Here is a 24216-nt window from a genome sequence, read left to right as displayed (position 1 = left end):
AAGCCAGTAAGCCAGGGAAAAGGAATCTCTGTTTTGTGTAGGGCTCTGGAGTCTCCCTTGTTGGGTGCATTTGTACTAATGCCTCATTCTAAAGTCATGCCAAACAGTATAATGTACAAAACACACATTATATATTTAGATGAACCATTAAGTAAATAGATAAAATTAGAATATGAAATGCATTCATTTTTCTCTTGAATTGCCCTCTGTAAATTTTAGTCACGCTCCTTTTACCTAGAAGAAGGCATGTTTTTTTTTTTTTTAACTATTATCATTATATTTGTCATCATTATTATTATTATTAATATTATTTCTCACAACTGAATACAGTGGTCATCCCGCGGGCGTCTGTGGTGTAGAGCTGCAGCAGGCTCAGCTGGGAGTTGTATATCAGTATATGACTGCTGCACACAAGGCCTAATTGGCACACGTTTTGCACAGACTCATTCAACTGGTTCAAGGGGGGCAGATAAATTGGAAAGACAGTACTATAAGACGCAATTTGGCTTTGTTTCAGCTGTGCTAGAAGGTGCCAGAACAGTCGCCCTGCACACCCATATGGGAGTATAAACTCTTTGAGGGCACACTGATGTTGAGGAGTATACCTTTAACACTGCAATGTGCTTTGTTATGTAAAAAAGTGTGTGTTCTGGCAAAATATAGTTATGTCAATGTCAATATGGGCACAAATATGCACTGAAGTATAATAGGATATAAATATCTTCTCAGATTTGTCATATTTTTCTCAAGACCCTTTTACAAGTATTTGCAGCCATTAAGCATATAATCAACCTAAAACATTTGTTAATAAGAAAACAAAACAAAGAGGTTGAAAACGTTCTAATATTTAGAAGGGAATGGTGGAGGATTCGTGAAGGCTGTCTTTGCAATAAAAAAAAAAAGTGCGTGTTAACACACCTTAGTACCCTTTGACCCTTAACACCTACAACCATTAAAAAAAGTCTTTGGAATGTTTTTACTATGATTTTCTACCAATTCCACCAATTTAGAAAACATTGTGCTCGTTTTAATTACATTCTACGATCCTGCCATTGTTTCTCACCTCAAGTGCTTGTCTTAATATTTTGTGCTGTCACAACTACAGGCAAAACTGACCAAGTAAGGCGTGCACTTACAGCTTGCCTCCACCGGAGGGCAGCCTGCACTGTAAAAATTGAATATGTGGGTGGAACTGATTGAAGGTCAGTGTGCTTCTTCTTCCTTCCATACATGATGTGATTACCATTTTGGGTTTTGAACAAAAATAGTACAGCCAGGATACACTTGAGCCACATAAGCTCACAGAGGGAAAATCTCTCAGACACAATTTTGATTGTGTCCTTTTAAGAATTTACAGTATTGTGATACAAATGTAAGTGCTTATTACGGGCTGTGGACTTGGTAAACATTATTTTACATTTCAGTGATTTACGTAAAGAATGGCAGTAAATATTGGGATGTGCAAAGACCTGCTCCCTCTTACAGTCTCCTCCATCATTCCCATCAGGCTTTGCGCCAGTCCCCTGTCACAGGGACATACAATATGCCCTTCACAAGTATTCACAGGTTGAATCACCATTACAGTATAATGCATTAAACACATTTCATAATGAAACATTCATATGTTATCTACACACTCATACAGAACCCTTCTGTATGTAGAGGGATTCATATGAGACTTTTGTATATATCACATAAGATACTGTAGGTTCATAATTTTCTCTCTACTGTATGTTTTTTTCCAAAAATAAATCATGACTGTGTGTTTAGACTGTCTTGACTGATTTTTGATTGACAAAACACACATCTCCTGCAGGAAAACTGAATGATTGTAAAGGAGAGAAGGAGAGAGCCGAGTGTCACATGGAGAGAGAGAATACCTGTAGAGGAGGAAGAGCAGAACGAAATAAAGTAAACGCATGTGCATTGTTGTGAGGAAGGAGGTTGGGCGGGGAGGCTTTGAGAGGGCTGTGGATAGAGGATGACTTCAGAGGGAGGATTCGTACTGCAGGAGTTCATAAAGAAGTGGACCGTCCCTATACCTGATGCCCACCGCATTAGGGCTAATGTACTGCAGCACATTTATGGTCCTGCGCAGGCGCCGATCCACAAAGTGTGCATCCCAGGCTGGGTAGCGTTTTCTGGGCATGTCTATCTTGATGAGAGGACCCTCAGGCTGGATGGGCCTGCCAGCTGCATCCACAGGCTCTGTGGATCTCACCTGGAAAACCGGAAGGCAGGTGTCCGTGGCTGTTTCATCTGACTCTACATGTTCCCCTGCCAGACCACGCGTGGGGGTGGCCTGAGAGCCACGGGGGCCCGGCGTAGGAGCCATGGGCTCAGCCTCGGGGGGTAATGGAAGGCCCCACAGCAGCTCAGCGCAGCAGGAGCTGGCCAGAACCCTCAGCCGGGGGCCCATGGGATGTAGGACCCCATAATAAAGAACCATACAGGCCACACCTGAGGCAAAGCACAGGAAGACGCCACAGAGGGCAAAAGAGGCATAGGCGTCGGTGGTAGCTGGGTCGCGGTACGCATACCAAAGGGAGCTGAGGATGGCATTCTCTAACAGTACTACAGTGTAATAGGCCACCATTCTGAACCGCGTCCGGCCCTCACGTACATTAAACCAACAGAAGACATAGACCACGCCCACCACCATGTTGAACAGTACCTCCTCCCACTTGGACATGCAGAAGTCGGTGCCACCATGGATGACCCAGAAAGCCATGGCACACCAGTGGAGCACCACGAAAATGCCAAAGTAGATGTGGAAAACAGAGGCAAATAGGGCAAAGGAGAGCACCCGTGAGGAGATGGTGAAAAGGCGCCAGAACAGATGCACCAGAGCGCCTCTGTAACTCATACTCTTCTTGTCATCACGTGAATCACGCAGGAGTTTGTGGTAAGAGGCTAGCACCCATGCCAGGGACAAGAGAGAGGACATGGCAGAAACACCTGAGAAGAGACAGAAAGCATGAAACTAAAGGTAGAGAAAGACTGAGACATCTCTACTTCGCACACCAGTTCAGTTTCCTAAAGAAATGTATAATAGCAGAGCCAGCAGAAACGTCAGGTCATGAAAAGTGATAGAGGAATTTCTGCAGAGCTTCACAACAAGCGTATAGATGGAATTTCTGTAGACAAACTGACGGATGGGTATCACTTGTTATGACTGAATTGCCTTCCTTGAGTATTCCTGCTATGCACAAGGAAACTGGAGTGGTAAAGTCATTACAGTGAGAACGATGAGTGTTGGAAATTTGATCCAATAGTGGAAAATATTGCAGATTATTAAAAAAGTGATAGGCGTATCTCACAGGAGACTGATTGGAAATAAAATACGGAAACGTATCAACCAGGGATAACCACAGAATGAGCACTAGAGATACAATAGATATCTTGAAATCAAACTCAACTATTAATCATATAAAGCCTTAGGGAACTCCTTACACTGCAGCCACTCAGCCTTGTTGCTCTGGATCATGATGCAGAGCTGGAGCACCAGTTGAGGGGCGCTTTCTAAGAAGGTTTCCAGTAGTCGCAGCATATTGACATCAGCATACTCGTACATCATAGCCCAGTAAAAACGCCGCTGGTTCTCCTTCTGCCGGTGACTTTGTATGCCAAGATACATGGTGCGGATATACCTGCAGAGAGAGAAAGGACAGAGAGTCGAAAGACGTTTTACAGACCCAAAGAGATAAAGCTCACCTGCAAATGTTTGAGTTTTGACAACACTAGAGGGCATGCTTAACTACATTTTAATACAGAGAATATATATCTGGGTGCATTTGTTTGTCATTGGATTAGATACAGGGAATAGTCAAACATTTGTGAACTTAACTTGCAAAAAAAAAAAGCACAAAAGAACCTTGTACAACTTACACCTTGTGTAAAGCAGCATGAGAAATAAAGAGCACTGGTAACAACTAATTAAAAACATTGTAATTGCCTCTATGGCCTCTGATGGTGTGGCTATTGAACTTGTTATTGGATGCATATAGTAAGAAAGGCAATAATCATTCTCCTAAGTACACCACATGACCTATATTGTCAGCTGCTGCAAGGGCTATTTTCACAATTGATGGGTTTTCATAATGGTGGAGTGATTCTGGCGAAGCCAGGGAGATGGTAGGTAATGTAGCTGAAAAGTGGCAGCTAATTGAATCGGGCTCCTGTTGCAATCTAAGCTGTACCATTTCTTCTCCTTTTCCTTTCTCTCTCTTTTTTTTCCCAAAAAAAAAAAAGAAAAGAAAAGAAAAAAAGAAAAAAGGAACAGACACAAAGTTTCCGTATACTGCGGAGCAAAAGATGTAATATGCCCAGGGCTGTGATATAGCTAATTAAGATTGTTATCATCTTTGGGTGTGCATTTCTTTTGAAATGTAACGCTGAAGTTGGAGACACCAATTAAAGTTGCGTAGAGGAGGATGGGTAAACAATGATGAAGAAAATATCTTGTGGACCGAAGCTCTGGACTTCATACCACATGCTTGCTCTGTAAAAACATCAACCCATTCAACAAAAGCGAGTCAAAGGGGACAAAAAGAAAGGAAAAGAAGTAGTTCTTCAAACATGTTAGCACACTTTTGGCTGCAGAGACAACAATCATTGAAACCACTATGACAGTTATAGTGGTTTTTAGTTATCTTAACTGTGACTTCAGTCATTGCATATTGGGTGATAGCTGCAGGGTCTATCTGCCTGAGCTGGCAGAGTGGCCAAATAAATCCAACAATTGATGTGAAGGCAGTCAACCGAAGACAATAATGTAGCACGGACAGAAATAGACTAGACAGTGGCACTCACCAAAACAAATTGAGAGGCAATGGATCTAAATTCAGTTCCTAAAAGTGAGACACAAATTCACTGCAGCATAACAAACAAAACCAGAAACTGCTTATGAATGGGTTTCAACATAATTAGCATCTGCATTTGCTATTGGGAAAGAGATTACTGTTTAATTTGAAATGAAGTTGAGAACAGTGCACTCTAAAGAATGCATCATCTAGTCGAGTCTGATTGCCTTTGGTTATTGTTTTGACTGAGATTTTAGCATCAGCCAGTTCCTATTACAAACAATACAACTCTAAACAGCTCCCAAAACTTTCAGTCAAATGTGATAATATCTGAGAGGATTATATATATTAATGTCTTAATTACTGTCTTCACATATGCTTTGTTTCCATTTTTCTGGATTGATGAAACAATTATCTTGCAGCCATGTGAAAGTGTTTGTTCAGATTTGTTCTGATTGTTATTTTCGCAGAATTGTTATTTTCAGTATTGTTTCTTGTATGATTTCACCACAAGACAGCCAAAAGCATTTCTTTTGATCAATAAATAAACAAAACAAGAAACTTCCTGTCAGTGATTTAGATTCTTCTTCTGATCCAGATCTTCCCTCTGATGGTTACACAGGCTCTTATATTTGCGTACAGAAAGAGAGATGAAAATGAATTTGTGTCTGAAGGGCGCACATGCTGTATGTTTATTATAAATACCTTATTGTAACTACAGAAGGAGGAGCTATTATTTGCTCAGCACTGTGCTTATGTCTGTTTAGCACTCAGCCAGGGCCGCCAATGCAAGGAGTGAAACAGGGGCAGTCCTGAGATGGTGGTCTTTCTTGGAACAGTGAATAGAAGAGGGGGGAGACGGACAACAGTGTTTTTTTTTTTTTTTTAGCTTTGCTTCTTTTAGGGGATCAGTAGCTCTTGGCTATGAGAGCCACTATTATATCCAGAGGTAAAGGCTGGCATTCCGTGACATTTTCAGTCGAAGTGGTAAATGTCAGATAGAACAAGTCGACCCCTTTCCCTCACTAATGACATGCCGCAGAGACCTACACAGGCCCTTTGTCTCCAAACCCCAATTTCCATTAGTCTGCGTGTTGCACTGATACATCTCACTGGTCTGTGGTACCTCCAACAGAAACAGTAGCTTAATCCTCATGGCCTCCCGAGCTGTCTCACTTTGAGGAAATAAGACTGTAGTTGAGCTAACGCCAACATCATGTTCACAGAGACAATACTAACATGCTGATCTTTACCAATATCTAAATTTCATTTTATCAGGCTACATCATTTTTTGGTTGGCATTAGTATTTATCGCAGCTGAGGGTGACAGGTTTTGTTTTGTTTTATTTTTTTCATATGTTTGATCATAAACTTAAGCGTCTGGTGAATGACATTGACCTGACAGAAGCACTAGAAAAAAATTCATCCTGTAACCGTTATCTTTCTGATTGACCTGATAGTTGTAGTTTCAATTAAGTTGAAATCTGTGTAAAACTCACAATAGTGCTAAGATTAAAACAAGGGGAGGCATCATTCAGGAAACGTGTCTTTACAAAATGTAACGTTAAGTAAAAACTTGGACCTGTTGGCGGGGCTGGAAAGAAAGTCAGAGTCGCTTTGCTCTTTGACAAGGCGTTTGTTAGTCCATATTCCCTTGGTTTCAGAAAAAAAAAAAAAAAAGGCGTGTACAGCTAAAGACTTTGGGTTTCATGTCTGTCAGAAAAATCTGAACTCACTTCATCACATCTCCAAACACACATTGCATGCCTTCACAAGAATCTCACACACATCCCGTGATTGTGATGCACACTGTTAACACTCCCACAGTGCCTTTTCAGATGTAGTAACACAAACAGCTCCCTAAATATAAGCACTCAGGCACATACACATACACAGATACACACAAGCGTACTTGTCAGTGCTGTAGGTAATAGGGGATTTCCTTTCTGTTCCAGACACATTTGTCAGATGGATCGCTCTCCCTCTCTCTCAAGTCTTCCTCCCCCTTGCCTCCCACCCTCACTCCACTTAGGCTGTGGTCCACTCCCTGATGCTGCCCACCCCTCCCTTTTAGCTCCATGGCTCCTCTACAGGGCTGCTCATGAATTATTTGTGGCGAGATCATAGCGATCGCTCATGGCTCGTTAAGCAGCGTACGCATGGCCTAACAGCTCAACACTGAGCCGGGGTCGTGTTCCAAGCCCAGCCGTCTGCCATGGCTGTCGAGACACAGGCAATCATTAACCCCCCCCCTTACAACTAGCACACTACACTACACACACACACATACAATTGGGAACACACACCATCTTCAGAAACATTAAATTTGCCTACAGTTCACTTTGACTAAGCATAAGATGCCGTAATGCCCAGAGACAGATACAAAACTGTAATTACAATGCTTGCATGAGTAGACATCTTGACATCTGAGCATGAGCTGCAGTGAGGGACAGGTGGAATGACAGACACACACACACACCCTTGCATCCACAGACCATTTGGTTGACTGCCTGCTTGGCCACTATGTTCCTCCCTCTCCTCCAAAGGCATTGACCGATGAACCATCCAGTCACCCTCATACTAATCCCTTGAGTGGGTGGTTAGAAGGATCGCTCTCTCTCTCTCTCTCTCTCTCTCACACACACACCTCGCCAAGTTCCACAGAATCTGTCTTCTAAGTCACGTTTGCGGGAAGGCTCAGAAGCTCGGAGTGTGTTTATGTTTTGTCATAAGCTGATTCATCAGATCACGAGAGGCCTCTATTCCAGCAGCATGAAGCAGAGCTTTTGCATGGTCTCTTAACAGGTGGACTCTGACAGAACACAAAGCATGGGGGACATATAACATACACAAGGCCTGGGGGTTTGAGGAAATGCAAATGAGTATGTGTGTGTATAAGGTGGAAGCATTGCCAGCTGCGATGAGTCACACCCTGAGTCACTCTGAGGGGCTGCACATCGACTCTCGATGAGTTTTATACTAACCTTGTCTGTCTTTCCTTCTTTTCGTGACACACCCAACCCTGCAACCTGAAGAATTCACTTTTTGCGTGGATTTGTTTTTTTTTTTTCCTGAGGAAAACTGTGGTGAATACTGTACGTGTAGAAGGAATGGAACAATTACAGCAGGTGCGACCTTCTCGTGGTCACTCTGTTTCCTCTCTTCTCTCTAGGACTGATTTGCTCTTTCTCCAGTCTGGTACTCTTTCATTGCTGCTCTGTAAACTGAAAGAAAACTAAACGGCTATTGTAATGGTTGACTGTAATTGTCTGATGTTTCTGGTTTTTCTCCAAGTTGGTAGTGTACCTGTGACGAAAATTGTGGAAAAGTGATATGATAAATATCAATTTATAGCCATTGTTCTCATTTGAACCAATAATATATTCAGGCTAAGAAATGCAAAGACTTGGTATTATGCTAGAAGTTACATATAAGGCATTGTTTGTCCCCCATAGATGGAGATGCCCAAAGTGTGGTTTTTGCCACGTTTTAACTTTTTTGAAATCAATAGTTTCTCGTTTTTTCATAAATTCTTATCTGTTCAACTTATGCACAAAGCAAAACTTTACTGTACACGTACAATGATGATTGTATCCTCACCAGGATGGCAGCAGTCAGAGCACACACATAGTTGTCTATGTGTGAATGGCCAACAGCATTTCTCATGTTTTCTGAAGGACAAAGTCACCTTTTTGCTCAACCACAGCAAGGTCAGACGCGTAGGTCAGCTAAAGAAAAAAAACGTGTCATGCTCAAGGACACCTTAGCAGACCGTTTCACAAATCTGTCTCCTTTTCTCCTTTACAGTAAATGAAAGTATCACAGGTCTGGTGGGACCTTAACAGCGATGTCAGGGTTGTGTTATTCATTAGTCAATAATTTGTGAAGTTCTAAAAAAAAAACTTAACATCTCCTCATATTAGCATTTCAGTTTTTCTGAGAGTGAAATACAAAAAGATAAATAGCATAGGTGTTTTTCAAAAACATCAACATTCATATATGTCAAGACTCAAGATTAGGGAAACACTTTATGGCTCAGTGTGGCTCAGTGGGTTTCCTCTTTTAACTGTGTACCATTGATCCTATATCAGATATGGCTTTATCCTCCTTATGGCGGTGAAGAGCCCTGGATAAAAGTGCGGCTGAGCCAAGATCTGAGTCCCACAGACGAGTCAGACGCACTCACATACAAACACACAACGATCTGCAACCACTGCCTTCGGGCAATTTCTACACCGTGAGCTGCTGGAATGTTGAATGGAGACAGAATTGACATGATGCGAGCTGAAGGCGATGGGGAGTGGCAAGCTGAGCTCAGCAATGCTGTGTCAACTCTGCTCCGGCCTGTCAGTTCTTTGAGTGGGCACTAGCTAAGCACCTCTGATGCCTCGACTAAATATTATCACTGTAATTATAGCACTTCACACGTGTAACACCATTTCATGAGGTTTGTCAGTGGAGCTGATTCATGATGGACGTTTTTGGCATTTTAAATGTTCAGTGCTTCATTTGTCTTATTAACTCATTATTGTAGGTACTGTTTAGGGCTACAAAGGGGATGAAAACATTGCTAATGTTATTAGGAGCAGCTACATATTTCCTTATCTGACAAGTGGATATTTCTGCTGCTATGAAATTGGTCGATAAACATTAAAACATTTCTAATTATATCTAATTTTGTGAGGTAACCACATTGTATGATAAAATTTTCTGTTATTTAGGTGAGGCTGAAGATGAAGTCCATTTCAGATTCTAATACTGAAGAGGCTACATTATTTAGTGAAATCAATTTACTTCACTCCCGCACAATATTTTTGTCTAGTTGGATATCCTTGGCATATCGATAACCAAGCAAACTAAAATGCCATTCGAAACATTTCCCAACAATTACCTCCAGTGATGTGCAAAAACCTGATAAATAAAAGTGCCTGAATATCCACACCTTTTTATCAAGGTCTGCTACATCATAGGAGGTTGCATATGACCCTGAAGAATAAAAAGTTGGTAGCTTAATAAACTGGTGTTAGCTTGTAGCACATAGCTAAGATAATGTTGATCAATGTCTATTTTACAGTTTCACGAGTTTGTGATTAATAGTGAGGTCCCTTTTTACCATCAACCAATTGAAACGTTCCGAGAGCAAGAATACAGAACTAACTAACTGTCTCCACTGTCACCTGGCCCTGCAGCTACCATCTGACATTTAAGGACATATGTTTTCTTTCTTCTTGCCAAAACCTGTGAGAAGATCAATACCAATTTCATCGTTTTGCAGCAAATATGGTGTCGCAGACGGGAGACAGTTAGCAATGAGCATTCAGACTGGAAGCGGGGAGAATGGGCAAACCTGGCTCTGGGCTAAGGTGATAAACCAGCACCTCTAAAGTCAAATGACAGCTCGTGCTGTTGTAAAAGAGGATATGTGCTGCACTATTACTTCCCTATGAGCAGTGAGGCCCATGAGTTTCCGCCTGGTAACTCCATTGTGATGACAGACCTACAGGCCTCCTGGTCTTGTCCAAGAAACAGCCCTGTCCTGATGCTCAACCAAGCAGCTGATCTTTTCATCTAAAAGAGAGTCCATCCATCTATTATATCTACAGCTTATCCATGTAGGGTTATGTTGGGGGGGGTTAGGGTTAGGGGGGGTTGCGGCTGGAGCCACTCCCAGATGACGCTGGACAAAGATGTGGCAGGCCCTGGACAGATCTTATTCTGGGCAAGTCCACAGGCATATTTCCTAAAATGTCAAACAGTTAACGGCTGTATGATCCAGATGTTGAGGAAAACTGAGCATGTTTCACATTTCATGAGATAATGTGGAAAAGCTTCTCTGTCCGTGCTCATTGGATGCAATGACCCCCAGCAGCTACCCTGGCAGCTCTCCTCTCTGCTATCCTCTCTCTTTTCCTCCCCACACAGCCAGTCATTTGTCACCGTTAGCAACGGTCCTCAGGTACCCCGTCTCATTGCAAAGCGATCACATGACACCGTGCCGCCACTAAGATGAGCGGAAAGCTGAGAAGCAGGGAGGGTGAAAAAAGAAAATGGGAGAAAGGGATATAAGATATCAGGACATAGGTGGGGGAGGAGAGAGACGAAAAAGGAGGGGAACAGGGAGGACAACAGATTGGATTTGCAGTGGACAAGGGAAGCAAGAGGAGAAGAGTTGAAGGCCTCTCAGACGTCAGATAGATGACAGCCAAATGATGATGAGCTGATCTAAGGTGATTTGGGTCTTTCTCCAATAATGGACAGAATCATGATCCAGATTCTGTATCCCTATTAAGGAGAAGGGATGTTGCTTTGCCCTTCAGATACAGAATCCTATTGATCACTTCAGCTGAGATTTAGCAGCTATCTGCAGCGCTGGGGCTACACTAGCCAATATTCAGAGGGGTAATTAAATGAAGGGCAGCCTTAATGAATTGCTAATTTGGTTCAACTGTTAAAATTCAAACTATATGATACAGATGTAAGTAATATTGCCAAATACAGATTACACTGAGCCTTTATCATCACCTTAGCAAAAACTTTTACTCTAGGAAGCATGTGACATTTCCCAAAACCACAATTTTTACAACCACTTTCTAATTGCTAATTTCTTGGTTATTTGGCTAATTTCTACATCTAACAATACCTTCAATGAAAGAGCGAGACTATAGAAAAAAACGTTGACATTTAAAACTGCAAAATTACAGTTAAAAAACCCCAAAACTGAACACTCAAGCTGCTGCAACTAATGAACAATTCATCTACTGGATTTTGCGATCATTATTCAATTGATCTGGCATAATAAAAGTCTAATTATCTTTCACAGTTACTGAAGTAAGTGACATCTTAAAATGTTTCATTTTGTCTGATAATCAGACAGGAGACATTTAGTTTATCATCAAGTAAGACAAAGAAAAGAACCACTCACATGATCAGCTGGAGATTACTCAGATAACTGAATTGACAGCTCCTGTGAGTTCTAAAACACTTAGTGGAAATAGTAGTAGTAGTAATTCCCTCCCGCTACATACTGGCATGTTTTGTTTTTGTTTTTTTTGTTTTTTTGAGGACATGATGGATAGTAGCCTTTTCATTTCTTAATGTGTCAACCACAGTGATATTTCTTCAAACACACACCTTGCTTCTGGTTTAATGGCTCTTTATATCCAATCCAATCATACACGCACACCAAAAAAAAAATAAAAAAACAAGCTGCCATACGATTTTGTCTGCGACTGGAAAGTAGGGGAGTGAATATTAGGATTGTTGGTTATTACAATAACTAACAGAAAAATTCTGATGTAAAGTCTCTTTTTTTTTTTTTACCCCTATCCTGCTCTCTGTCTTTCCCCCGCCATCTCCACGCCCCGCCTTTACTGTTTTGTGGCTGCTCTTCAAGTAGAGGCTGGGCCAGATTATATATGGATTAAGAAGAAAAGGCTTGACCCACTTGCTTTCAAAGAGCACCAAACCAAAAAAGGGCTGTGCAGAGGCTGGCTTCAACTCGGTGTCAGCACTTCTGTTGTACTGTGGGAGACTCTCGAAGCTCATGTTTATTGCTCTGAAGACTATAATTAGCAGGGTTGTTAAATACTTCCCTGATTTACCGATTGATTGAAAGTTCCCTGAGAAAAGCTCCTCTCTGCCAGAGCGTTTTTGCCGCCACTATCAAATAACCAAAAATACATAAAAGCTAATTATTTTCCCCAAGGTTGGACGGGCTTTCTTGCAGGCTAGGTTGGCATCATGAATTTTCCAAGCCGTGAAGATAACGCAAGAATGGAGGTGAGAGCCAAGTCAGCACACGAGGAGAAAAAACAGTGTGTGTGTGTGTGTGGGGGGGTGTTAAGGGAGGAGGATGGAGACAGAGATAGAGAGGAGAGGCAGTGAAGATAACCACCAAGAAAGCGGAGGAGAGCGGGAGATAGGAGGAGAGAATAGAGAGAAGTGACAGTGTGATGTAGTGACAGAGGAAGTGGAAGGAGGCGAGAGGCAGCAAAAGTGGCAAGACAAAGATGCGAGGAAAAGCTACTAGAGGTAGAAAAGAACCTGGGGAGTGAGAGAAGGGTGGGGGAAGGGTGGGGGGAGGGGGCGAGACCCGGGAGGTAAACTAATCACAGAGCACGCAATGCAATTTTCTGGCTCTGTGCCTCCACTCCACCACACTCCTCCCTCCTTTGCTCTTGCTTCCTTCCTCCCACCATGCACCCCTCTTCGTCTCGGGGCTCCTTTTACTATTCCGCTCACACACACTGTCTCTTGCTCCTCTATCTATCAGGCTGTACCATTTCAGCATTCCCCTTTGCTTTAATACGCCCATTAATCTCCCCGTGGTTCCCTAAAATGGACTGAGCCACTCTGACTATCAGAGAGTTAAAAAAAAAAAAAAAAAAAACACCAAAAAATATGAATCTTTAGAAGGCTTTGCTGAAATGCTAAGAATTTTTTGTATTATTTAGCGCTCTGTGAAATTTCTTTAGATATTTTGACATCACATCTCTGCGGTGGGATTTGTGTGACAAGGTGAATGATGGGAAAATACAACTACTGTATGCAAGATGAAGGCAAAATGATAAAAAAACAGCGTCTGTCTGTTTGCATCTGAGCATGTGCTCGCGTGTGCGTTTCCCCCCGGAGGTGAAGGTGTTTAGGAAACGTTTGATATCGCTGCAGCAAAGGTTTGAAAGTGTGCTGTCTCTCTCTCGCTCTCTCCCCCCAAAAGCGGCTGCGGCGCCTGCCTGCTTCACTGTTTTGCAGTGCCTTGATGATGATGATAGATGTTCACTCCAGACATGCAAATAAAGGAGGTGGCTTCCCACAACCGCACACATGTGCTCACTCATAAGAACACACACACACACACACATACCAGCGCATGTGTATGTTTGACTATTATCAAGTCATCCATTGATATATTAATCTCCCTCTTTAGGGAATATACCCCTGGGAAAATGCAGAAAACTCCCACACACAGCAGACTCAAAACTGCCCTATTTTCACTGGCACGTCAAGAGAGGAAGATTAGTCGCATAACATGCTAATTTGAAAGATAGGAGCTCTGCTGTAAGAGGAAGGTGTGAATGTATGAGAGAAAAGTGAGCGAGCTCATTATTGACATGAAGTGTATGTCACCTCATCCATCATAACTGACGCTGCTGTGGCTTATAGGAACGCACACACTTACAGAATCGCACAAGGACACACAGACTACAGGATCACTTTCAACAAGCTTATCAAATTTTCTTTCCTTGCACAACTGTATCAAAGTGCACATTTTTTTTCTGGCTTCTGGCTCTCTCCCTCTCTCCCACACACACACAGACTATGCATAAAGATAGAAACATGCACACAGAACCAAATTATACTTTAACACAGACGGACATGTCCACTATCCAAAGATCGGTGCTTTGTTGGCATGAAATATTGATGCCAAAAAAATAAAAAAAACTACCTAAAATAACAGTGTTGTGTCTGCAAAAACACACGTGCAAATTTCCAGCAGACTTCACACCACCAGACAGCGTCACTACGGAAAAGCCCCCTTCCCCATGCTAACCTGAGGGGATTCAATGACACAAAGCATATGTGTGAGCCCCTCTCTGCTCACTGACAGGCCCGCTGAGCAAAACCTGTTGTGACAGATCAAAACATCAGCTTGGCAGGCGCAGGGATGGAGGGATGGATTGAGGGAGGCAGAAAGTCAGATGGAGAGAAAAAGCACATTAAATGGACACCATAACAACTAATCCAAATATACTTTGGCCATGCTGGGTACTTTAAGGTCACAGACTGTTACTCGTACAGCTGACTGCACAGCAGAGGGAGACACACACACACACATAGGCATACACATGCAAAGAAAAACACAGAAAACATCTCTCCTCTTTCCAGAATTTTTAACCATAAACAGCTCCCCTCCCATCTCCAAAACTGGCAAACACAATAGTATAAATCCTCTCCGACAGTAACCTGGATTCATAGTGTCAGCTTTTGGAGCTCTTTAAAATACACACGTTGAGCAGGAAACACAACACACATGTACCGATTTGGCCTGGATGAGAGCTCCTGGATCTGCTCTAGCTGGGGGATGGTTGGATGGAGGCTAGGAGGAATAAGAGATGTGGGGGATGGGGAGATCGATACAGGTATCCTGGGAACCCTTCGTTTCTTCCATGAATCTATGCAGGGAAGATCGGATGTTGACAGGGCCAAGTCCCCCTCTGGACAATGGATTTCGGCCTCTGTTCCTTCTGGCATTACTTCATCAGTGCGTGGAGTAAATGATTGGCTGTTTGAGAATACGCAAACATCCCATTTGCAGCAATATCTGTCATATCAATAAAAACAGTGTGAGTGTGATCGGAGCTATAATTCCTAGTCTGTGCCTCAGGGATGAAAAGAAATTCCTGTGATGTTTGATAAGATATATTGTACATGTCAGGACAAAAGGCCAAAAAGAATGCAGTACATATGATGAATTGACAGTATGACATGAGTGATATGAGTTTTTATTGGAACAGCTGCAATCTTAATGGGAATTCAAAAAAACCCACAGATGCTCTGCCCATAGATTCCTGCTTTAAACATGCTGGATGCTGAGGCTCGGCCAAATTGTGAGCTGCTGCGGCTAAGAAAGAACTTTGTATATAAACCTCAACCATGAAGATGCCATCAAGTGAAATTACGTTTTCGGTCAAGGTGAATGACAGTGAAACAATACATACATCAGCAGTCCAAAAAGCCTCGATATGAAACTATTCTCTTGACATAAACTATTAATATATCCTTTTTAATGTAGTCTAGGTCCAGTGGCAATATGTTTTAATGTCATGGTTGATATTTTAAAAGTAAAGTTCCAATGAGATAATCATATTCATTAAACAAGCAGTTTTTATTTATTATCACCTAGCATCAAGTAGAAATATTTATACTTTAAAAAGATCCCGCCTTTCTGATCTATGTTGCCATATTTCTCATCATTCTTCTCTCTTCTTATCTTACTAATGTCGGTCACATTAGATCAGTTTTCAGTTTCGCTGAAAAACTTTTAAACCGTCAAACTGAATGAAACCCCAAAGGACCGCTGACTGTTAAAGCTTCGGACATCATCTGTCACTGTTTCAGTTGCGTTCTGACACACTGTATTCAACCAGTGTAGGTGAACACGAATGCCAGGTCCATTATTAAACCTCCAGTTAGCTCTGCTTTGCGCTCCACCGACTCCCAGGGGAGATACCTGACTGTTGTCATTGTTAACATGCACTACTATGTTCAATTTTATGACCTGCGGAAAAAAAAAAGAAAGCTGTAAAATCACAAGAAATCAAACAGGCACAATATATCAAATACGTAACAGAGGGCACACGAGTGTACCAGGCAGGAAAGCAAAAATCCTAAGAGCATGATTACACTGACTTGCTAAGGATGAGTTGGTTGATCATGTTCTTATTTATTGTTACTGTTTTATTGAAGATTCTTTTATTGCCCTTAATTGGCTGATTTAATTTTTTCTTTTTTTTAAATGCTCTGTTTTTAATCACCAAGCAACATTCCTGTGTACTTTGGTACATTTGGTGGATTCGTGTACTTCTGATTCTGGATTTGGTGGCCATAACGTCCCCCCTTTATGTTTTTTCTGTGGCCCAGATGTAAATTTATACACAAGTCAAAGAGGCTATTATTCAATCAATAATAAAAGTTTTGCTGTAGCCACTTTTAAATGTTTAATTAAAGTGATTATAAATAAATAAATAAATAAATAAAAAACACCCATTGCTACCTCCTCAGCACAACACACCTCTGCATGAGTCCTATTGTTGTCTAATTGCTGTAACTAAGTGAACTTGATTGAAATGAACACTGCTAACCTTCCCTTTCATTGCAATAACACTTGACAGGACTTTTTTTTAAAACATATTTCCGCTCATCAGAGTCATGCATAATACACCGGTTTACCTGAATGGAGCCGTCTTTCTCTCCATTAAGGTTTTTCCATGTGCCATTTGACATGCTGAAACACAGGACAGCCATTACTGCTGCAGAGCACTTTAAGTCCAGTAGGTGAAAGATGGAAGAAAAAAGAAACGATCTGTGGTTGTTTGGACGAGGGTTTAAATGTGGTTGTGTGCCTGAGTGTGAGGGTGCTTGCCTGTAAATGTGGGCTGAGTAAGTGAATGAGAAGAAGCACTAAGTAATGGTGAGCGTGAAATAGATCCACCTAAGATGGGATTGATTTTTAACCTTTATTGCCCCACACAACCAGATATTGTAAATATTGTCTCCAGAATATATTTTTCTGTATTTTCTGATTGTGGAAAAACTGCAATGAAAATGATACCGTGTCTATACAGAAGAATAGCTATCAGTTCCTATCATTTATTAATAATTAACTCAAGTATTTTTTCATTTATTTAACGTAGTAGTACATTTCTACTTTATTTCACAGCTTTTGAATGAACTCTGTAATATTAGCATTGAATTTCTTTTGACTGCCCCTTTATATCTGTAGCTAAACAATTAAACAAGGGCTTTACAGAATACACTGCACATATACAGGAGAGATGCTACATTGTTTTGGAAACTGCATTTCAACAATAATTTAAAGCTTACATGGACTGAACTGGAACAGACAGCAAGGAGAGAGAGCGAGAGAAAGAGAGAGAGCACACACATTAGAGATAGCTGATGACTCCTGGGAGTTGCTAAGTGATGGTAACTGGACTCCAACATGTTGCAGTCTGGGAAGTCTCCTGATGAATAGGAAGGAGAGAAGCCAGCGGAGGAGGGATGGGAAGGAAGACAGGAGAAAACCTAGCTGTGTAATGCATAGGCACATTGCCAAGGCGTCAATTTCATTCACAAAACCCCCGAGCATGTCCAACCTTAGGCTGCACAATCTGCTCGCACTCAGCCCAAGGGGGGGAAGACAGGAAGCTTCTGTAACGTATTCTCTGTGCTGCCGTTTATCCTAATCTGTCACTCCTTTGTTTCTTATTTCATATTTTTGTTTGTTTCACTGGGCTTTCGCCTGCCATTCATTATCTGAAAAGAAAAGTCCTTAAATCTGTTGTATTCCGCAGCATCGTTTGGGTCATACAGACTTGCCTAACCTATGTTGCTCTGTTTTCCAAGTGAATCATTTGACATAAAATACATTGCATTTTTCCTTTATCTCCTAATGAAATGGAATAACATAAAGACTGACCATCTTCTACTCACTTTTGTCTTTGCTGTGTATCTGTTACAATTAATTTAACTTAATGACTGGGGCTTCTGTGCCAATATTGCATCCTACTAAAGTTACAGTAGACTCTTCAAAATGGAAGAATGTGGTTTTAAACTTTTAATAAAAGCATCCCCTCACACATGTAACTGCTCCGCTCTCCCTGATCCCCGAGGTAATTTGAGTCCAAGGAGCTGCTTCAGCCTGTCTGATCATCATTTTTGGAAAAAGAAAAAAAAAAAAAAAAAAAGCACATGCAAAAAGATGTGTGTGTAAAAGATGATCTCAAACAATAATTTACATCACTTGGGTTCAGATGTCGTTCTTATATCTTTTCCTCCAAAAATGCATGCAGCTCTCTCCCGACCTTAAAAAGCACACACAGAGTTTGAAACCTTAATGACCCACCAACAGTAGAAGCATAGTGGGAAAATGGAGGAAATTGATCTTTCAAATCCCGAGAGCCTCAGCCCAGTGACAGTCACGAAAAGTAAACCCTAAAATGTAGAACGCACGACTTAGGTTGATCTCAGATTTAGCAGCCAAGAATCATGCAATTGCTTTGACTCATAAATGGTGTGTTTATTCACGTCTGTAGGTGTATGTGAGTAGGAGTTTTTTCAGAAAATAAATCTACGACCAAATATTAACCTTATGTGGACCTGTGTATGGGTGCTGGGATGCATATGTATTTCAGTGCGTGCTTCTTTTTTTAAATTGTTATTTAAAAGCTCCATATCTAATGGGTAGGTGAACAACCAAGAGAAGTAAAGAAAAAAAAAAAGGACAACAACTAAAGGAAATTTGTCGGGCAGCATGATATTGAGTCTTAAGCAGCAGCTTGGAGCATGACTTTGGGAGCTGGTGGGGAGCTGGTCAGAGAGGAGGATTGGGAGGAGGAGGAGGAGGAGAGGAAGAGAAAGTAGGACAGAGATATGTGGGCCTGGCTCTGAAAGGACGGTGGCTCTAATCAGGACTGAGCAGCTGCTATTACTCCAGCACTCTCTCAGGGACGCCGTGCAAAACCCTGCTCATGCTTTAGCATCATCTAAGGCCCGTACAGGCTCCTGTTAGAAGCTGCATGGAGCGTTTGAAAAGTTGAAACAGGTTTATCTCCTGTCTCACTATACTACGATAGCGTGAGGGTACTTGGGCGTATTGATCTACTGACGATGAAGCTGAAACTGCATGGCAAATGTATGAACCCTTGATACTAATGCCAAACTTTAGTTTTTCAACATGGCGAAGTAATGTTAATGGGGGTGTACTAAGAGTGAAACTCTGCATTGATGAGCAGTCGAGTGTGGTTTGTTTTTTTTTTACCCTTTTCCATAAAACACGTGAGTGAAATGTATGGGAAATGATGAAAGTGTGTGTTTATCTGATCTGAGTTCACCTGCAGTCTGCCCAAATAACTATAACTGCAGTGGTAACTTACAGAAGCCTTGGACGACAGATCTAACTTCATTTATTCTCAAGGTTGTAGGTACAAAAAGCCCTAAGCGATTTGTGACTTTTCCCTCCCAAGTAGAAGATACCATCCTGGATGCAATAAGATATTGGCTTACAAAGCCCTGCTCCAAGTCAAAGGGCAGATTTGGAGATTTAACTAACGCATGGAGAACGATCTTGTGGCTCAAAACAACTGCTAAAATCTGGAAACAAGTTGCCTTTTTAACTGTTGGCCTGCTAATTGTCGCAACCTGAAATGAAGTTCTTGTCGTTTTAAAAATTAGGATTCATTCTCCATTTTTTACCAAATTAACAACAGTAGCTGTAACCATAGGTATCGGGCTTAGCAACCCGGCAAACTCAAGAGTTGCTACATATTTGCATATCACACAGTTGTTTCAATACTTTTTTTGATAAAAAAACAGCAATGTGCTTCAATTGTCAACTGCATACCGCTTTTCACTGCTTTTTCACATCAGTCTTTAAATAGCCCACAAATTGTTTTTCATGCAAGTCACCAAAGACACGATCCCTGCATCAGGCCCTGTAGCAATGACACCCAGAAACACCTCACACTGAAATATTAAATAGCAAATGGGAAGCGACACTCTCGAGAAAACTCAGCACATTGTGGAAAAAAACAAGCTGTCAATATTAGAGCCCTGGTATCACATGAAAGTTGAAAGAGAGAGAAAGGCAGGCAGACAGCGACAGAGACGGGGGAAACAGAAAGACAATGAGATAGTGAGAGGACATACTGATGTCTTTTTCTCCCACACTGTGGGCTAGGGTGCTTGTCTCTGACAAGGGAATACCAGCTTATATCCACAGTTGATGGCTAAGCCAAAAGAGCTACACCACGTTGGTATCTGTATTTGCCCAGTAGGCCATGCTGGGTTCAAAAACCCTTTACTCTTTCCTCTTCTAGTGCACCAATTTTAAATTATTCGGAAGATGAAACTGGCCGATAATGAAGGAAATACAAGTTGGATATGCCCAAGTGTTATTGTATCCTCTTTGCCTGCCAAAATACAGACTCACCTCTTGTGTCCCGGGCAAGGAGTTCTGCATTTTAATTTATTAATAAGGTTTTTGTTTTGAAAATACAATCACAAGAAAATTCATTGATTTGTAAATGAGAACACATTTCTAAATAAAAAAAAAAAGAAAAAAAGAACCCAGTCAATTCCCCAAAAGACAATTTTTCATAGTCAACAGTCAGCATGGTAAACAGAACATTACACAATATACCTACACGTGTATTGCAGGTGGTGGGTCCACATGACAAGAGCGAGTGTGCCTGGTGCTGGGAAATGAATAAACATAAGGATTTTAGAGCAGCAACATCTCAAACGTCTTTAATGTTGATTAAGCCAAACAACAAATGCTGTTGTTGTTTTTTTTCTTATGAGAACAGCAAGGCTTTTGGGCTTTACTTAATAGCTGGATTGCCAACAAAGCAAAATGGGAATGTGCTCCAGGACTATCAGCATCCAAGCTTAATGTATGTCAACTAGTTTTCAAAATTAATTGAAAATTGATTTGAGAAAATGAGCAATCGAAACAAGTTATCAATTGGCATGATAAGAGTGGCTCCTGTTTCATTCCCCGATCGTGTGGTTTGACTAAAAAGAAGGTTCTTGCATTGGAGTTTTGTGACGTTCATTATTTTATCTGACCCGGTCCAGTCACACTTCTTCAGTTACTCTCATGTTCTTTTTCTCTCTGTTTACATGCATACAAGTTTTCCTATATGCATAGTTCATCAAAAAAATCTAGATATTGAACTTTTGTCATTGATGTCCCTCTATATACAATCCCTCTTTACAAGGGTTGCAACACATCCCAATACTAACCATCTGGGAGTGGATAATTAGCTACCGTGTGTGTGTGTGTGTGTGTGTGCGTGCGTGCTTGTGTGTGTTTGCACCTAGGTCACCTCCCCAATTCACATCAGACCGCATCAAACGAATGCATCTCGACTCTATGACACACTTTCATCAAAGGCAGCACACGAGAGAGAAATCTCTTCAGAAAAGCTCAATATGTTACGGTCGGGTTGCAGTTCTAAAGCAGACCAGGATATATGCAGCACTATAAAACACACAAACACAAGCATAGACACACACACAAATCCCTGCTGTGGATGCAACTATGAAAGAAAGGAGACACAAACCAAGACTATGTACAAAACAATGCAGTGCAGTTCAAGCCAGGAACAAGAACATATATACGCAGCTCAAAATATTTTAAAGGAAAATCATCCCGAGCTGAGAGATTTTTGTACAGCTTTAGAGATTTGTATTTTCCTATTTTTACTGTATTTTGTGCAGCGTCTGCCTGTGACAGAGTTGACTTCAAACATTCTTGTCGCGTTGAAAAAGCATCACAGCACAGCCAGCTCTACCTTTGAAGACCCAGGACGGAGCATGCTCAGTGACACGCAGTCACTAAGTCATTACTGGAGGCTTCAATGGCAGTTGCTCACCTTGTGAGGTTGTGCGCTGACCTAGAGTCAGCCGCCCTGTTCACAGCTCCATCTTACAGATCCAAAGGACTAAGGGGATTGAGGAATGTCTTGGAAGAAAAGTCCTTTTTGTAAGTCAAATAAATAAATAATGAAATATATAGTGAAATAATGAAAACAAATAGGTTACGTTCGGGTTATTGGAGGGTAAACTCTGCTCAACTTGCAGCAGCATTAGTGGTGCCAACGACTTTCAGCCAAAAAGTACTATTTTATAACTATTGCTATACATAGTGTAGATGAAGTGATGGGGTGGTGTGTAGTGCATAGAATTCCTCAGTGAGGTACAAACAAAATTAAATGTAAATGTAAACTGTAAACGGTAACAGTACAATAATGTGGTACATCATTCTGTTAACCTGGCGAGTAACTCAACTTTATTTAAAATGACACAAATTGACAAAGAACATCAGAGACATGATTTTTAAAAAACATTTTTAGGAAGCATTCATAAATGTTCACTAGTTAGGAGAAAAAGACTGACAGAACCTTTACGTCTATGAAACACTCAGATTAGCATGAGCACACTGCAGCCAAAGAATTGCTGCACATACCCCGCCATAAAGTTGTCATTGGTCATTTTTAAATTTAAACAAACAGCACGCATTGTACTAATTAGTGAGCTTTAGAAGTGTTAGCTTTAGACCGGGTTAGGCCAACTGTTTCCCTGTGATGCCACTGTACAAAGTCAAAATAACCATCTGCTGGCTCGAGCCTACAGAGAGTTGCATCTAGCAGTAGGTCACGCTTTAAAATGATTTGTTCCATGCACATCGTGCTCACTGAGGCATCCATTGAATCAACACGTCTTCAACTAAAATGGTTATATTACCTAACCTTAAAAACTTACAGCCAGTCCTTACGATCTTACGTGAGCAATTCTAAGCCAGAAAGTGAGCAAATAAATCAAAACTCGCACTGGAACCATTAGGGAGTTATCTTTAACCAGGTCAAGTTACGCTGTACAGACAGTGTAAAAAGAAGTGACAGAAACGGTTAAAAATGAAAGCTCACAGCAAGACCCGTAGACATACATGAGGCGTGGAGGCTAAGATCAAAACTACACTCGTTTCAGAAAGTCTCTTTCATGGCCTCTCTCATGGTGACCCTCTCTAAACCCGTCTGTGCGTTTTTACTTTCAACTCCATATTTCTCTGCTTTCTTTTCTCAGTCATCTCACCCAGTTTCCTTTATTTTTTTGTTTTACCCTTTTCTCTCTTATTTCTTCTCTCGGCACTTTTGTCCAATTTTGTCAAGGCTTCTTCATGAAAGATACTGAAAAAAAAAAAGTCACTGCAATGGCAAACTGCTTTGTTGCTCTTCCTAGTAGCCTTCTCTAATGTTTCGTTAATGCTAGAAAAGTGATGTAAGAACATGAAAATCCCTTTTCTGTATAAAGGAAACAACAGCGTTATAAAAGAAGTAACGATGTAAATGCTCAACAGTCACTGAAATATAAAATTATAAATGGAAGTCTAATTGTATGTTTACTCCATATATTGTACCTTTTCTGTAAAGTGCAGTGAACCATTAGTTAAAGAGTCCAGCAGCAAATTCACATAATGTAGTCATTTTGGGAATAGTGCAATCTTTTATGTATTTTTCAGTTTCAGTGAACAATAGGACTTTCTCCGACAGTTTTGCTTCTATTAAATAGCTCTTTGAGGACAAGAGGATCTGGTAAAAGCAGATCAGGCCTTTAGTTAATTCATATTGAATGGAGCGACAATGGCACACATCTAAAGCCTTTTTTTAACACCATAATGGGATGCATTGGCTTGTGTTCGTCCTTAGCTTGGCAGCCAGATAAGATATTACTTTAACAGCCAACACGTTTGAAGGCTGCTCAACCCAATTGTAGTTTCCAGCCAAGAGGCTGATACTTCATTTATTAATTTCCACATTTATATCCATAATCTTTTAATAGAAGTTAAACACTTTCTTGTATTTCAATTAGCAAATTCATCAAAAGACCCAAATGTTGCAAAAGTGCAGTGTGGATATGACAGAGCACATAGCAGTAATTACTGTGGTGATCTGAGGTCGGCAGAATAGCAGAACCTTTCAGCTTTTCCCCTGATGTGTGTCAAAGCTTCAGTGATTCAGTGAAACTACTGTAAGGTGTTGTTTCCAATTAGAAAGTGGAAAAGGTGCCTTTTTATTTCCACGCGTTGTGCTATTTGTTGGTGTTAAACGTGATATGTCCATGGACAGTCACT

General features: G+C 41.1%; 1 protein-coding gene across 1 annotated transcript in view; it reads right to left on the bottom strand.

The window, feature by feature from the left end:
• Positions 1–1987: 1987 nt before the first annotated feature.
• The window catches only part of xkr6b (XK, Kell blood group complex subunit-related family, member 6b), a 42212-nt gene continuing 19983 nt past the window's right edge, over positions 1988–24216 (bottom strand). Inside the window, exons 2-3 of the mRNA XM_029496829.1 lie at positions 3454–3650; positions 1988–2958 (exon numbers count right to left, since the gene is read on the bottom strand). Coding sequence (XP_029352689.1) covers positions 1988–2958; positions 3454–3650 — 1168 coding nt within the window. The remainder of the gene's footprint in view (positions 2959–3453; positions 3651–24216) is intronic.

The sequence above is a fragment of the Echeneis naucrates genome, chromosome 24, assembly GCF_900963305.1.
Source record: "Echeneis naucrates chromosome 24, fEcheNa1.1, whole genome shotgun sequence".
Classification (NCBI taxonomy): Eukaryota; Metazoa; Chordata; class Actinopteri; order Carangiformes; family Echeneidae; genus Echeneis; species Echeneis naucrates.
This window is presented reverse-complemented; position numbering and strand designations above follow the sequence as displayed.